General features: G+C 38.7%; 1 protein-coding gene across 6 annotated transcripts in view; it reads left to right on the top strand.

Annotated features, from left to right (window-relative positions):
* Plppr1 (phospholipid phosphatase related 1) overlaps positions 1-16,255 on the top strand; it is a 300,303-nt gene that overhangs the window by 265,905 nt on the left and 18,143 nt on the right. For all 6 annotated transcript variants that reach the window (XM_087184236.1, XM_021261201.2, XM_004848219.3 and 3 more), the window contains one exon: positions 15,723-15,973. In XM_087184236.1, the coding sequence (XP_087040362.1) occupies positions 15,723-15,973 (251 nt within the window). The remainder of the gene's footprint in view (positions 1-15,722; positions 15,974-16,255) is intronic.

Genomic DNA, 16,255 nt, shown 5'->3' with positions numbered 1-16,255 from the left:
CAGCTACCCATGCATCTTGTCTGGCCACCTGCAGCGCTCAGGACTGGGTGTGAGCACACAGGGGGCCTGCTACAGTTCCACCACTTCTCCCAGTGCTGCATCTGCATCTGGACCTACACCACCGACTGGCTGGAGAACAAGTTCTTTAGACTCCTCACACTGCCAGTGCTACCAGTCCCAGAAGCCCTTACTAGTCGCAGAGCTAGCATCAACAGTGCCTGAGGAAACTCCAGCACCCAATAGGAGCTACCACTCCCATTATAGGACTCATCACACAGTGAGCAGCCTATATCCACTGTTGTCTACACTTCACCTACCTCAATCACTAGTTAGTGTCCCCCACTTTTCCACACCTTACAGAGATAGTGGAGCTATCTAACTCAAACCAGGTATACAATCACTAATCACAGCCAAAGAAGCTACAGGGAAATTATACCACAGTACCCAGCTAGAATCAAGGCCAACATTGCATATTAAACCAATACCCCAAGACACATCTTCAGGAGAAAGCTACTTAATACCAGGCCACACTAGAAAAGTGGTAGAGATTTCTGATCTACCAGATGCTCAAATTTCAATGTAAGAACACAATACATATGAAAAAACAAGGTGATACAATACCTCCAAATAAGCATAATAACTGAGGAATTCTTGCTCTTTTGTAGTCAGTGTAATATATTTCTTTAGGGCATGCTGTAGAATCTTCTTTTGTTCTTAATGGCTATGTGAGTGAATGCTATAAAACATACAGAGCCAAAGAGCCTTCTTCATATACCTATCCATATATTCATGGTTTTTTAAAATACACACACAAAAAAGCTTAGATGTTTATGATTAAAAGCATGAACTCTGGGTCCATACTATTTAGTTTTGAACCAAAGACTTCTATTTATTAACTGTGTGATTTGGGCCAAGTGAGTTGACCTCCACATACTTCAGTTTCCTCATCTGTACAACCTCTTGGAGTTGCAGTGAGGATTAAGTGAACTAATAATGCAAAGCACTTACAATAATACCTACCACCAGCCAGGCACAGGGTGCACGCCTATAATCCCAGTACTCAGGAGGCTGAGGTGCGAGTTTTGCCAAAAGTTCAAGGCCAGCCTGGTCTATGGAGCAAGACCCTGTTTCAAAAAAGAAACAAAGCGAAACAAAACAGACACATACACACACACACACACACACACACACACACACACCCCATATTGGCAACAGCTAAATAAATGACTTCTCCACTAAGATTTTCCATTGGGGTTGTTGATGTAGCAAAAGGAAAAACGAAAGGAACAATATTCATTCCTTCATATACTGTATTCCATTTACCACAGTGATTTCATGGAAGATGAAAAAGAATGAAAAGCTGGTTGTTGAATCAGAATGTAGTTTGAGGAACTCAAACAAAGGAATTTCTTAGAGATTCCCTTTCCACTGTTGAAAATAGCACTAGCAAATTTATGTACTTGTTTGTGTATGTTTGTGTGAAATAAGATTTCACATATTTTCCCACCATAATAAAGGCAAGAAATTCATTTCAGAATAAGTTCCTTTATTTTGTCCCATCATGGTAGAAAAGCTACCATAAAAAGAGACACAAAGCTCCTCAACTTTTTTTCTCACCCTTTCTTTCCTTTCCCTCTCTTTCCTTTTTCCCTCTCCTTCTTTCTTTCTCCTTTTTTCTTTCTTTCTTTCTTCTTTCATTTTGTTCTTTCTCTCTTCCTTTCTTTCTTTTTCTTTTCTTTTTCCTTTCTTTCTTTCCTTCTTCCCCTTCCTTTTCTTTCTTTTCTTTTTTTGTGTTCTAGGGTTCAAACCCAAGGCCTTATACATGCTAGGCATGTGCTCTACCACTGAACCACATCTTGTTAATTTTTGAATATTAGAAAATGTTCAAGCATTCTCAATATCATGAAATAGTTCTTTAATTGTCCCTCTCATTGCATCGTTTTACAGGCTCTTTTAGCCATTTTTATAGAGGTTGAGCATGAACATAGAATGGAAAGAGTGGGCATGTGGGGGTGGTACAAGCTACAGTTCATATAAAAAAGCTGCCTGGTGAGCAGTCAAAGGCCTCTAGGGTAGAAATATCCATCCTTTCTCTTTTCACGTAGATACTGCTAACTTAACTCAAATAACTTTTATGTATTTTTTCTTTTCTTTTTAAAGTTCCATATATTAGCATGAGGCCTATAACACCACAAAAATTAAAAATAAAGTTCCATGTATTAGTTCTTGACCTGAAAATATGTAGAAGCTGTACTCTCATGTGCTTGTATGTTAATGTTTAAACTGACAATCTTTGCAGCTTCTCTAAATCAGAAATAGGGAGATTTCTTTCTAGGATGTGCATGCCTAAGTAAAACTGTACCCATCAATCCTTCCCAGATTTGTGCTTCACGATTATCTCCAATAAGAAATTTTTCCTGCACATAGCATGGACTTTCATACTCCAATTTAAAGTTCCTTTTTTTTCTTCTCATTGCATTGAAAATGGAGAATGCTGTGATGTCCAACTTACAATTTATGTTTTCCAATTAATATGACACTTCTGAAGTGCCACTTTTCAAATGTTCTTATTTTCTAAGTGTTGAACACTAAGCTGGATTCTGTGAAGTTTATAGAAAAAGACATGATCACTAAAACTTACATGTTAAATGCTTTGATGTCTACCCTGTTTTCTATAGAATCAGGAATATGAGACACCAACATGAATTAGAAAATAGGAACATGTTTCTATGTTCATTATTCCATTTTTCTTATTAATCTTTTCCAAAGTTTCTTCAACAATGTATTAATTGATTCTATAATTATCTATTAAATGTTTAATATGTGCCAAATCTGATGACAGGTATGTTTACAATGTGCCATGTTTTATACAAAAGGAAATGTGCTTCCTGCTCTTACAAAGTTTATATATTCTGAAACTCTTTTGGGAGAACTGGACATTACTCAGTTGTCATACAAATGTAAAATTCCTACTAAACAAGCACTATACAAGATAAATATAATGGTACAATACTAGTCTAAAGAAGAAGCATTTTTCCCAAGACCTCATGTGATATGTGATTGTTTATTTTTCCTTTTTCATTCTTAGAACAAGAACTATACATACTCAGTGTTCCATGGATAGAAGGAGGCTTGTTCTTCACCCTCTTTCAGACTACTATTTGAGAGCAGGTTGTTGTGCATAATACTGAGTCCAGCCCCTGTTTAGCAGGCTTTCTGTTAGATCTTCTTGCCCCAGAGAACTAGCATCTCCTTCTGTCCTTACTGGTTGGTTCTCTAGTGGTCCATAATGATGGATGTAGGTCTGTCTTCTCAGATGCAAGATGTCCTTGCCTGAGTACCTGCAACTTCCTGCAATCTGTTACTCTGAAGTGTGTTTCTAAATACATTTAGAAAGCCGAGGAAGAAGAGGAGACTGTCCATGGGCAAATTCAGAGAGCAGAACTTATTTGATAGAGAAAGAACAGCACTATTTTCTGAACAGTCTAATTCCTGGATCTCTGAATCAGGGGCCAGACAGGGGAGAAAGGCAATTTCTGTCTAGATTTTCTCCTGTGGTCTTCGTCTTCTGAGAAGAAGGTTGCATTGTGCATAATGTGAAACAGAGAGAGTGAGAAAGAGAGAGAGAGATAAAGAGGACAGGATAAAGAGACAGAGACCATAAAAGAAAAAGAGGTAGCCACAGCAATTAGACAAGACAAAGAAATAGAAGCAATAAAGATAGGAAATGAAGAAGTAAAATTGTCATTATTTGCACATGACATGATACTCTAATAGAAGACCCCAAAAACTCCACCAAAAGACTTCTAGACTTAAAAAATCAAATTCAGTAGAGTAGCTGGATACAAGATCAACACTGAAAAATCAATAGCCTTCCTGTACATGAATAACAGACTCACTGAGAGAGGAATTGGGAAAACAACTCCTCTTAGAATAGCATCCATGAAAAAATGAAATACCTAGGAGTCAATCTAACAAAGGAAGTAAAAGACCTCTACTTTGAAAGCTACAGCACTTTGAAAAAAGAGATCAAAGAGGATTTCAGAAAATGGAAAGGCATCCCTAGTTCTTGGGTAGAAGAAACAATATAGTGAAAATAGCCATACTCACAAAACTGCTATATAGATTTAATGCAATCCAGACTGAAATTCCAACAGCATATTTCACAGAACTAGAGAAAACAATCCAAAAATTCATTTGGAACCAGAAGAGACCTAGAATAGCAAAGGTAACTCCAACCAACAAAGACAAGGCAGGGGGTATCACAATTCCCAACTTGAAACTATACTACAGAGTTACTCTGATGAAAACAGCATAGTACTGGCAAAGAAACAGACCTGAGGATCAGTGGAACAGATTAGAAGATGCAGAAACAACTCCAGACACACTCTGCTGCCTCATCTTCGACAATGGAGCCAAACACCCTCACTGGAGGAAAGATAGCTTCTTTAATAAATGGTGCTGGAAAAACTGGGTTTCAACTTGCCAAAGATTAAAACTAGACCTATCTCTCACCATGCACTACACTGAAGTCAAAATGGATTAAAGATCTAAATATTAAAACAGAAACACTAAACTGGCTGGAACAGAGGTTAGGTAGAACCCTTTAAAAAAAAAATGATCCCATGGATATATAATATTCAAATTTATTTAGCAGCTAGCAATACCATTGTCCAGTTAGGACCAATCAAGAACACCTGGAAAATTTATGCCCTTTTATTTTAACAATTTTTATACCTCTAGTGGACACAAGTACCTTTGCAGCTCCCCTTACCCTAGTGTTCATGTTGAGCTTATCATTATTTTCAATACCTAATCTCCTCTAAGATTAAGATGGATCAATATGCCCTAAAGATCTAACCCAACCAAATACATATGCACAATTATTGTAAACACATTCTACAAATAACCAAGTCTACTTGTATAGCAAAAGTTCAAACATCCCTTTTGCAGAGTCATCTATACTTATACTAACAATAATATTGCTTCTATATTTGAATACTATATAGATACTACTTAGTTATCAATTATCAAAACAATTTAATTAGGCTTCTCAAGCCATCTCCCTTCATTCTTTTATAATTTTTCTAGCATCTCAATCTAGAAACATCTAAGCAATTCTCATTTCCTCCTTTCCTATCCTTATCCTTTGAATTATTTTTTCAATATGCAGAAATTCTTTCATTTTGATATATCCCCAGCCATGGCTTCCTTTCTAATCACATGATCCTGGAATAGATAATTTTCACATTTTGACTGGGCTAGTTATCAGTCTTTTCCTGTTTCTCTCTTCTCTGAACCACATCCTGGAGTATTAAAATATTTTAACCTAAAATGGCACAGTGTACATGTTATTCTTGTCTTTACAAACTAATATCTCATGTAAGAATAAAATTATTTGCTTTTTGTTTTGTTTTGTTTTGTTTTCACAGTCCCAATAGTTTAGTTACAATTGAACACTTTATATTTAAAAGGAAACCAATTTTATACATCAGAAATGATATTGAAAGTATGAATTACAACACAGGAAACAGTATGAAATAGAAATAAAACAAAGCTGAAGTAGACAATCAATTTCTCCTTAATTTATTAATGCTAGCTTAAACTTTGTTAAAGACAGTAACAATGTTTTAGGAGAACCACAGAGCCTTTTCTTAAAGATTGAACTTTACAATATTGTATCCCATGTAGGGAAAAATAAGTCTAATTTCCTACATGCTGTAACACACTGTAAATTCATTCTTGAAACTTCTCTCCAACCTCTTTCTCAACAAACCAAAACATACCCAGATCAAAGGAGAACTGATCTAGAAGAGGATACAATAACATAAGAAATCCTCAACCAAGGAAAAAGAATCCTTCGTAGATTCCTCTCAGTCTAAATTAAATTCAGTGTCTGAGGAATCCCTCCTGCAGGGCAAAATCATGAAGGTTAAATTTGCTAACCATACCCAAAATCAGTAACTTGACAAAGGCTGAAATCAAGAAGTAACTGAGCTGAATTGTAAAGAGATTGGTTGGGATTTTGCTATTTTTGTCTATTTGGGTTTTTTTTTTGTTTTTTGTTTTTTTTCTATTTTGGGCACATTACATAAGAACCTAACTTAGGTCAGTTTAGGAACACTAAACAGATTACCACCCTAAAATAATGGAAATCAAAGAAATCTTGGCTCAGTTTTTCTAGAAATCTTGCCCTTAAATTCTGAGTTGAGAGCCTGTGTTAATTACTTTTCTTTCCTTGCTGAGACAAATTATCCAACATCCAAAGTTAAAGGGGAAAGGATTGATTTAGCTCACAGTTTGTAGTGGTTTCAGTCCATAATCACCTGGCTCCAAGGCAGAGTGGCACATGGCAGAGGGGCATCACAGAGGAGAAACTGTTCATGGTGCCCACATAGTTACAAAAGCAACAAGAAAATCTTAACAGCGGCTTTCTGCCCTTTTATCTTATCCAGACTACTGGGATTAGGGTGGTACCAAAGCAATAAGTGTACTGATTTAGTAATCACACATCCTTAATCCCAGTGTCACACACTCTGGATTCAGCCACTTGTGAAAAACCACCAATGACTGCATGAGGTTTTGGGGGGACATCTAGATACAAACCATAACATTCCACCTCTGGTCCCACAAAAGACTCATGCACATTCCTTTATGCAAAAGGCATTTAGTCCATCTCAAAGAATTGTCAAAGTTTTAACAGTTTCAGCATTACTGAAAAGTCAAAGTCCAAAGTCTCAGAGATTTAAGCCAGGTTTTTAGCTGCAAGCCCCTCTACAAATGAAAAGAAAGATAAATACTTCCAATATTCAATGGCACAAAATAGACATTTCCATTTCAAAAGTTACAAACAGGGGGATACAAAGGAATGAGACCAAACCAAGTCTAAAATCCATCAGGGCAAACATTAAATCCCATGGCTCCGCTTCCAGCATCCCAGGAAATCTGTGGCAAGTTGTAAACTCCAAAGGACTTGAGTGACTCTGCCCCTACAGCACTTCTGGTGGTTTTAGGCCCCATGGCTTCTCTCTGGGGCTGGCTCTGCTCCCTCCTTGCAGTTTTCCTCAGAGGTTCCATGTTCCTGGCTTCTCCAAACTTCTGGGGTCTCCATTGCACCTTCGGCTTCACATTCACACCTTCACACACTGCCCTCTCAGGGACACACTGCATGGCCTCATAGGCCTTCTTTTGAAATCTTGGTGGAAGTCTTCCTGATTCCACTTTTGCATTTTGCCTGCACTTAAAAGCAGCACCATGTGGATAACTCTGAGGTCTGCTGCCAGCTAGAGCAGTAGCCAGGCTTCTTTCTCTCTTGGCTGTAGGGGCCTAGTGCCTATGAACCAAATCCAGAGTAACAACTTCCCTAGGCTGACACCAATCTGGAACATGATGCTCTGGGGCTTTCTTCTCATAGAAAAGTTATTCAGTTTTGCAATTTTGAGGCTCCAAATGGAGGAGTATTGTTGCTTCTTGTGATGCCTTCAGGCCATCTTTTTCTCTTCTCCTGTTCCTTCTGAGCAATCAAGATCTCGGCTCTATTTTTTTAGGCTGCAACTTTACTAGAGTTTCCTTTTTGGACAAACTCACACCCTTTGAAATCATTTTGCTGGGCTCTTTGCTCTTGATTCTCCAGGTAGAACTCTTGAAGACATTGGTGTAGGAAAAACATTATGAACAAACCCTTAAATCACATGAACTAGCATAGAGAACCAGCAACTGGGATCTCATCTTAATAAAAAGCTTTTGCACAGCAAGAGAAACCACCAACAGGTTGAAAAGACAACCGACAATATGGGGAAAAATTTTTTACCAGTTGTACCTCAGACAAAGGACTACTATCCAGAATATACAAAGAACTTAACAGACCCCCCAAATTGAAAGGCCCAGTCCAAAAATGGACATCTGAAATGAATATACATTTCTCAGATGAAGTAGAAACAGCAAATAAACATATGAAAAGATGTTCAACATCACTGGTCATTCAATAGATGAAGATGAAAACAATGCTGAGATTCCATCTCACTCCAGAAAGAATGGCTGCTATCAAGAAATCAACCAATAAATACTGGCATGGCTGTGGGGAAAAGGAACCCTTCTCCACTGTTAGTGGGAGTGTAGACTGGTGCAACCACTGTGGAAATCAGTGTGGAGATTCCTCAAAAAACTAGGATTAAAGGTCCCATTTGACCCAGCTATTCCTTGACTTGGTATGTTCCTGAAAGAATTAAAAGCATCATACCACGGTGATATATGCACATTCATGTTTATAGTAGCACAGTTTGTAATAGCTAAATCTCAGAAACTGCCCAAATGCCCATCAACTAGTGGTTGGATAAAAAAGATGTGTTTTCTTTTTTATAAAATGGAGTACTACTCAGCCATAAAGAAAGATAAACTGGAGACATTTATAGCTGAATGGATGCACCTTGAAACCATACTCTTAAATGAAAGAAGTAGGACACACATGTGTAAATACCAAATTGTTTCTCTGGTGTGAGAAACTAAAAGTATAAATTAGGACCAAAATGTATAATAGATAATGTGAAATAGGAAGAAAAGGTTTAAATGGGAAGGGGAAATGGAGGGTGTGGTGCAGGGAAAAGGAAAGAAGGGAAAGAAAAAAATATGAGAAAATAAGGAAAAAATGGAAACAAAATCTTTGTAAATAGAGAGGGTGGAAGGGGTGGAAGGGAGGAAAAAGGAGTGGGGAAAAACTAAGAACCAAGATATATCATGTACAGGTAAAAATTCCCAATGATGAATGCAATCATAATGTACACCTAAAATGTACCAATGAACTTAATGAATAATAATAAAAAAGAAAAAAAGAGAGAAAGAGAAAGTGAGAGGAGCAAGGAAGAGTTGGAACCTCCTCCATATGTAGGTTGCTGCTAGCAGACACATTCACTGATTTCTCCTCAGGGTTGCCATCAGTCCCAGCTCTCAGGACTGTTAGGAGTTTCCATCACTTTCCACTGTCATCGTGTGTATTTCTGTCAAGATTTGGAAGATAATCCTCCAGAGGCTGTTAGCAAGGTGCAATTTTAATTGGAAAATTACACATTTATAATTTAATACAAAACAGTCTTCAGTGTGAAGGCTTCACCTAAGTTCACAAACTCTTTGGGATAAAAAGATGTCCTTGTTCCTGCCTCACTCACCATTGGCCCCTGCAGGTCATTCTCCCGCCTGGGCTTCTGGATAAAGGCCTGTGTGCAGAGGGCAGGAGTCCTGGTTACAAATCTTGTCTGGCTCTGGAGGCATCCTGATATGAAACCCTATTATTTTTAACCACCAGACCAATTATTTCTGGCTTTGAAGATCCACATCATGAAACTTTCTAGGTGATGTCATTATTTCTACTACATTCATAGAGTAAAAGGACTAGAGCCCTGCAGTGATCCCATAGCAAGAACTGGGTCACAGAGTTTCACTCCATGTCCTAAACTACTAGTGAGCAAAGATCCTAACTTGTCATCAAATGCCTATCTGAAATCAGATGGGGTCTAGATAAAGCCCTGAGAACAAACTGAGGATCATTCAACATGTTCATCTTCTTCTTTCTTCATCCTTGGCCCACCCAGCACATAAGTTAAGTTCTTTTTGGCCACAGTAAAGAGGTTAGCTCTAGTTTCCTTAGGTGGTCCATGTCACCATGACAGGGACCCTGGACACCAGAAGCAGACACCAATCTCTTTGTCTTAATTGCAGGCCTTGTATCAATCCACTTGCTCTCCCTTGGCCATTGCTAATGCAGCCATTCTGGTGCCAAGCTGGATGTGAAATTCTTGAAGAGATTTGTAAGGCTCCTGAGCTGTAACTTGAGAAGCACAGGATACCCTTCATCTGCATCTCCAAAGTATCATTCTAGAAATTTCTATTTCCTAGTTCTTGAGGCTTTATACCAGCATGGGAAAGGGAATATTCAGTGTCCCTTCATTCCTACATATGGACCCTGAAAAATTCTCCTCCCTGTGTCACACCCTAATTTACATATGTATCCTCCCTTACACTGTGGTTGATTTTAGAAACTCACATGCTATGATTATACCAAGCAGTTTCAGAGTTCAGAGCAAACAAACTATAAATGCCTCTAGCACATGGCTCTCACAAAACAAAACTGCTTTACATTTAGTCTTCGTGCCTGCTGTAACTTCAAAAATCCATTCTGAAATATAATCAGCTCCCCTGAAGCAAACACTGTATTGATGGAATAGAACTTTAAGACAAATAAAACCAGCTTTTAGAGTATATGTGTATTGAAAGCAGGGGGAGTTATAGGAATGAAAAATGGGCTAAAATTAAAAAATATGATCTCACTTAATCTGAGACATCACACAAGGATACCTCAATATTTTAAAACTATCTCCTACAGATCCTACCTTGTAATACAAAAAAACTATTTTAAAAAACTATAAGCAGTACTTCAGGCTCTAAGGACAAAAGTAGCTATTTTAGCTTCTGAAGTTGTAAAAATACAGACAAGGAGTTCAAGGTTATGCAGCACAGGCATGGCTTGAGGTTTTCTAGACTAGCCTTGTGTGATCTGATGCTGTCTGTTGATCAATCACTACAGCAGGTTCCACCATCCTTTGTTACCATGTACAGGGCCAAACAGGTGGGCTCCCAGGCTGACACAGTGCCCTTCTGGGGCTAAATCAAATGTACCAGAGTGAAATGTTAGGCAAGTAGGTGAGTTCTTTTGATGGAAAAGCAGATTTAATCGAGACGAGGCACAGGGAAGAGGGAGAAGCAACTTTCAGCAATTATACACCAGACAGCTAAATGCAGAGCTGACAGTCATAGACTCACTGTGACTGCAGCCTCTTCAGACACCAGCACTTCAGGCACTGATCCCAGGAGCCTAGAAATCCTCCGTCGCATAAAGAACAAACCTGCCCTAATTGGAGGCACAAATAAAATGCCCCAGGAAAATGCTGTTGCTTTTTCTTTTTCAAATCATGTTATCCTATTTTCCTGGAAAAGTATATGTCTAGACAGACTTATTGCCCCTTGAAAAAGCTAAGGACCTGCTCTTTGAGAATCCCACTAGAAGATGTAAAAAAACGTTCCCACCATTCAGACTTCTGGAACCTGGTGGTGAAAGCTGCCATGGTTGATCAATGGATGCCTGCTCTCAGAGGTCAGACAGTATGAGCGTGAGTTGGCTGAAGCTATTAAAACAGCCCATTCTTATTGTGATAAAGCACATTCTGGCACAGCCGCAGAAAGGAAAATTATAGCAATCAATACAGAGCAAAATGAAACCCAGATGAAGATTTCAGCCAAATCTATCTTTACTTCTGCTATAATAGATTAACTTTGGAGAACTAAAATCAGCACAATTTGCAGATTCAGGAGATTGAATATAGGAGCCAAAAATCAAGCCACAATTTAATTGAAACTATAGCCTGACCCTTGACATTTACAAGGGTTAGTGCTACTTCCTACACATCACAGTGCCTTCTTCAATTGCATTTGAAAAATAGTCTTCATCCCATCAAGTGACTCATGGTACTTTGATTTTATATAGCCTCTCTCAACATACTTAACAGATAATCTATAGACATAATGAATGGGCTTTGAAACAACTCACAACAAAGCTTCTTATAAAGAATTCGATTAGACATAAAAATTGCCAACCAGTACTTGGAAAGATGCTCAACTTCATTAATCACCAGGGGAAAAAGTAAGTCAGAAACATAATGAAATATCACCTTGCCCAAGTAAGAATGCCCATTATACAAGTGCAAGGTCCCAAGTTTTATCCCCAGTACCAAAAAAAAAAAAAAAGTATGGCCATTATAAAAAAGACAAAAAATACAAAAGATAAAAATGCTGATGAAGATGTGGAGAGAAGGGAACCCTTGTGTACTTTTGGTAGAAATGTAATTTAGGGGAAAACCATGTGAAAATTCCTCAAAGAATTAAACATAGAACTACCATATGATCTGATGAATCCACTTTGGGGTATGTATCTAAAAGAAATGAAATCAGTAAGTCAGAGAGACACTGCACCCCCATTCTCATTGTACTATTGTTCACAATAGCTAAGAAATGGAAACAACCTAAGTGTCTATCAACTACTGATGAGTGGATAAAGAAAATGTGGTACATATAGACTATGCACTGTTATTCATTCATAAAAAAGGAGTTAAGTCCTGACATTTATGACAACATGGATGGAACTAGAGGTTATTATGCTAAATAAAGTAAGCCAGGCTCCGAAAAAAAAGTGTCACATGATCTTACTCATACATGAAATCTAAGAAAGTGGATCTCATAAAAGTTGAGAATAGAATGGCTGTTATCAGAGGCTAAGAAGAATAGTGAGGAGTAAAGAAGGGGAGAAGATTGTTCAATGGCTGCTTTGTAATAGTTCCATAGGGTTAAGACGTTCTGGTGTGTATTGAACAGTAAGGTGACTACAGAAGATAATGTATGCATTCTTCACAAAGCTAGCAGAAAAGTGTTTGAATGTTCTCACCATAAAGAAACAATAAATGTTTGTGGATACACATGCACACACACACACATATCCTGATTTAAATATTACATAATATATACATGTATCAAAATATCATATGGTACCCCCAAATATGTATACTTTTTATGCTTTTACATAATAATTAAAAATAAATTCAAAATTTAAAAACAAATACATTTACCACATTCAAGCCTGTTGGGGCTGGCCCTGTGGAATTTACCAAAGAACAGATAAAATCTAGCAAGTATAGCCTACCCCCAGAGTTCTCAGCCAAACTGCAAAGTGAGAATAATGGCAACATCACAAAACTTTGGCCATGCCCCTATGTCCCAATTCTAGCATTACCAAAAAGTCCAAGTCCAAAGTCTCCTCTAAGATTAAGGCAAACTTGTAGCTGTGAGCCTCTGTACAAATAAAAATGTTCAATGCTTCCAACATACAATGGCACAGGGAAAACATTCCTATTCCAAAAGGGACAGAAAGGAATGGGACCAAAGCAAGACAAAAACCTGGCAGGCAAATGTTAAATCTTATAGCTCCATGTCCAGCACCCAAGAGAGTTTACACCAAGATGTGAACACCAAAGGGCTTGTTCAGCCCCACCCCTATTGCATTGCTAGTGGCAATCTATATAGTCTCTCTTTTGGACTGGCTCCACTCATTGTCTTCACTTTGCTCAGAAAAGGATCCACATTCCTGGTGTTTCCAACTTCCTGGGGTGTACACTGCCCCTTTGGCTTCACTCTCACAGCTTAATGTACTGCCCTTTCAGGGGCACGTTGCCTGAACTCCCAGACCTTTTGAAATCTAGGTGTAAGCCTTTATGACTCTACAACTCTTTTGTTCTACATGCCTAAAACAACAGTATCATGTGGATGATGCTAAGGTCTACTGATCCAGCTCAAGCAAAAACCAAGCCCCCTTGGAGCATGGCTGCAGTGGTTTCTGAGTGGATGGCTAAACTTGGGAACAGATTTCTCTAGATGGCTCTGAATGAGCTAGGTTTCATGAAGCTCTCTTCTCAAAGCAAGGTTTTTAAAGGAGTTTTCATTTTTACACCCTTTAGTCTGTGAACAGTTGAGTAAGGACAATTCCTGAGGAGTCTTCAAGCCATCTTTCCTGTTGTCTTGACCTGGCTTCTTTTAAATGTTAATCTTTTTAGTAACCAGCTCTCCTTGTTCTCTTTGGCCATAACTTTACCTGTGCTTCCTTTCTGGACAGGCTGCACTTTTTTCAAATTATTCAGCTCTGCTTTTTTTTTCCTTCTGATTCTTCCTATAGATCTGACCAAAAGCATCTAGCAGTACTCAGGCCACACCCTGAATATTGAGCTGCCTTAAAATTTCTTGCATTAGTTTAGTCCACCACCTTTTTTTAAAAAATTCTTTTATTGGTACATTTCAGGTATACAATACATTTACATTTATCATTGGGTGCTTGTACCTGTACATGATGAATCTTGGTTCTTATTTTTTTCCCCATTACCTGTGTGCCCTTCACCCCCTCCACACTTCCCTATTTACATAGATTTTGTTTCCATTTTTTTCTTTTCTCATAATGTTTCCTTTCCCTTCTTTCCTTTCCCCTTCCCCTCCCACCACCCCTACATGTTTGGACCTTGTAATATTTCAAATTATCAGTTATTCTTTTTAATCATTTTAATCCTTTTTTACACTTTCAGTTTCTCACACTAGAGAAACTATTCAGTGTTTACACATGAGTGTTCTATTTATTTCACTTAAGAGTATGGCCTCAATATGCATCCATTCAGCTATAAATGTCTGTAGTTTCTCATTCTTTATGGCTGAGTAGTACTCCACTTTATAAAAAAACCCACATCTTCTTTATCCAGTTTCCAGTGATGGGCACTTGGGCTGTTTCCAAGCTTTAGCTATTACAAACTGTGCCACTATAAACATGGATGCATGTATATCACTGTGGTATGATTCTTTTAATTCTTTGGGGAAGATACCCAGCAGGGGAATAACTGGGTCATATGGGACCTCTAGCCCTAGTTCTTTGAGGTATCTCCATACTGACTTCCACAGTGGTTGCACCAGTCTTCACTCCCACCAACAATGGAGAAGGGTTCCTTTCTCCCCACACCTCCGCCAGCATTTGTTATTGGTTGATTTCTTGATAGCAGCCATTCTTTCTGGGGTGAGGTAGTCTACCCTTTAAATTTAGCCCCATACAAAGTCAGTATATGGACAAAATATAGACAAATTCCTTGTCAGGATGTAACACACATGGCCTGTAGTCTAATTTCCAGTGGTGTCCTCATTCCCAACTAAAAACTCATGAGCCTGGCTCTTACTGTCTCCATTCTTATCAGTATTCTGGCCTTCAGAGCTCTGAGTAGAATCTCTTGTCCATCTGTACTTACAGTATTCTGAGGCTTCTCTAATCAGAATATCCAAAACTTTCCCAAACTCATTCCACAAACCAGATCCAAAGGCTTGTTTACCACATGGTCAGGTATAGTCTCAGCAACAACTCCACTTCTGGTACCAATTCTCTGTATTGGTCAACTTTCCTGGCACTGGAACAAAATACCTGATGCTCACATCTTAAAGGAAGACAGGTTGATTTTTGACTTTTGGGTTTCAGATGAGTCAGTTCATGGCAGGTTGGCTCAATGGCAGAGGTAGCATGGCAGAAGGTCACAGTAGACCAAGGCTGATCAACCCATACCAGGCAGAAAATAGAAAGTGAAGGGAGGAGCCAGGGACAAAAATACACTCTTCTAGGCCATGGCCCTAGTGACCTCCTCTGACCAGGTGTCACTTACTAACAGCACATTCAGCTACTAAACTCGTCAATGAATGAATCCATCGATGAGTATAGCAATCTCATGGTCTAATCAGTTTCCAAACACATGAGATTTTGGGAAGGGATTTTAGATATAAGCGATAAGAATCACCAAAGATGGGTCTGGAGTCCAGTTCCCTGAGGCTCCAAACTTCAAATTCTTTCCTTTACTGAGCTGCTTCTAAGTTATTTATTTAAAACAATAAAATGGTAACAGTGGACTGTCTAGTTCAGTTTTAAAGAAACAGTGATTTGGAAAGCAGGCTCCACTCCCTGCTAAAGGTGAGGGGATAATTTGACTCTGAAGGGCCTTATGATTCTTTTGGTAAGTCGTCATAGACTCTTACAGCTTTGTTTGCTCTCAGTGGCAAAACTAGCCAATAGTGTATGTCAACATTCTTAATTCTTTTAAATCTCCTTCTAGGGGTGTTTGCATTTGGACTTTTTGCTACTGACATTTTTGTAAACGCCGGACAAGTGGTCACTGGGCACCTCACACCATACTTCCTGACAGTATGCAAGCCGAACTACACCAGTACAGACTGCCGGGCACACCATCAGTTTGTAAACAATGGGAATATTTGTACTGGGGATCTGGAAGTGGTAGAAAAGGCTCGGAGATCCTTTCCCTCCAAACATGCTGCTCTGAGCATTTACTCTGCCTTATATGCCACGGTGAGTGTGCAAGTTTTATTGTCTCCCCCAAGTTGAAATTCTGTTGGGATATGTCTCTCTTTCTCACTTCCATTCTTCCATTGCTGTCATTCATGCCCAACCTGTTTCTCCTATGTCAGATAATGCTATTGATATAATAACCCTCACCCTGATCCCACTCCCAGCATCCCAATATAATATCTCGAACTGCCAAAGGATGTTAGTTCTGGAAAGAAATTTTTATAATCCCCTAGTCAGGTGCTCCCCTTTTACAGCTGCAGAAACTGGAGCCCAGAGAATAGC

Source organism: Heterocephalus glaber, unplaced genomic scaffold (genome assembly GCF_053883595.1).
Source record: "Heterocephalus glaber isolate CG9 unplaced genomic scaffold, H.glaber_assembly_v1.0 deba00001481, whole genome shotgun sequence".
NCBI lineage: Eukaryota > Metazoa > Chordata > Mammalia > Rodentia > Bathyergidae > Heterocephalus > Heterocephalus glaber.
The sequence above is the reverse complement of the archived record's forward strand: the minus strand, read 5'-3'. Positions and strand labels throughout refer to the sequence as shown.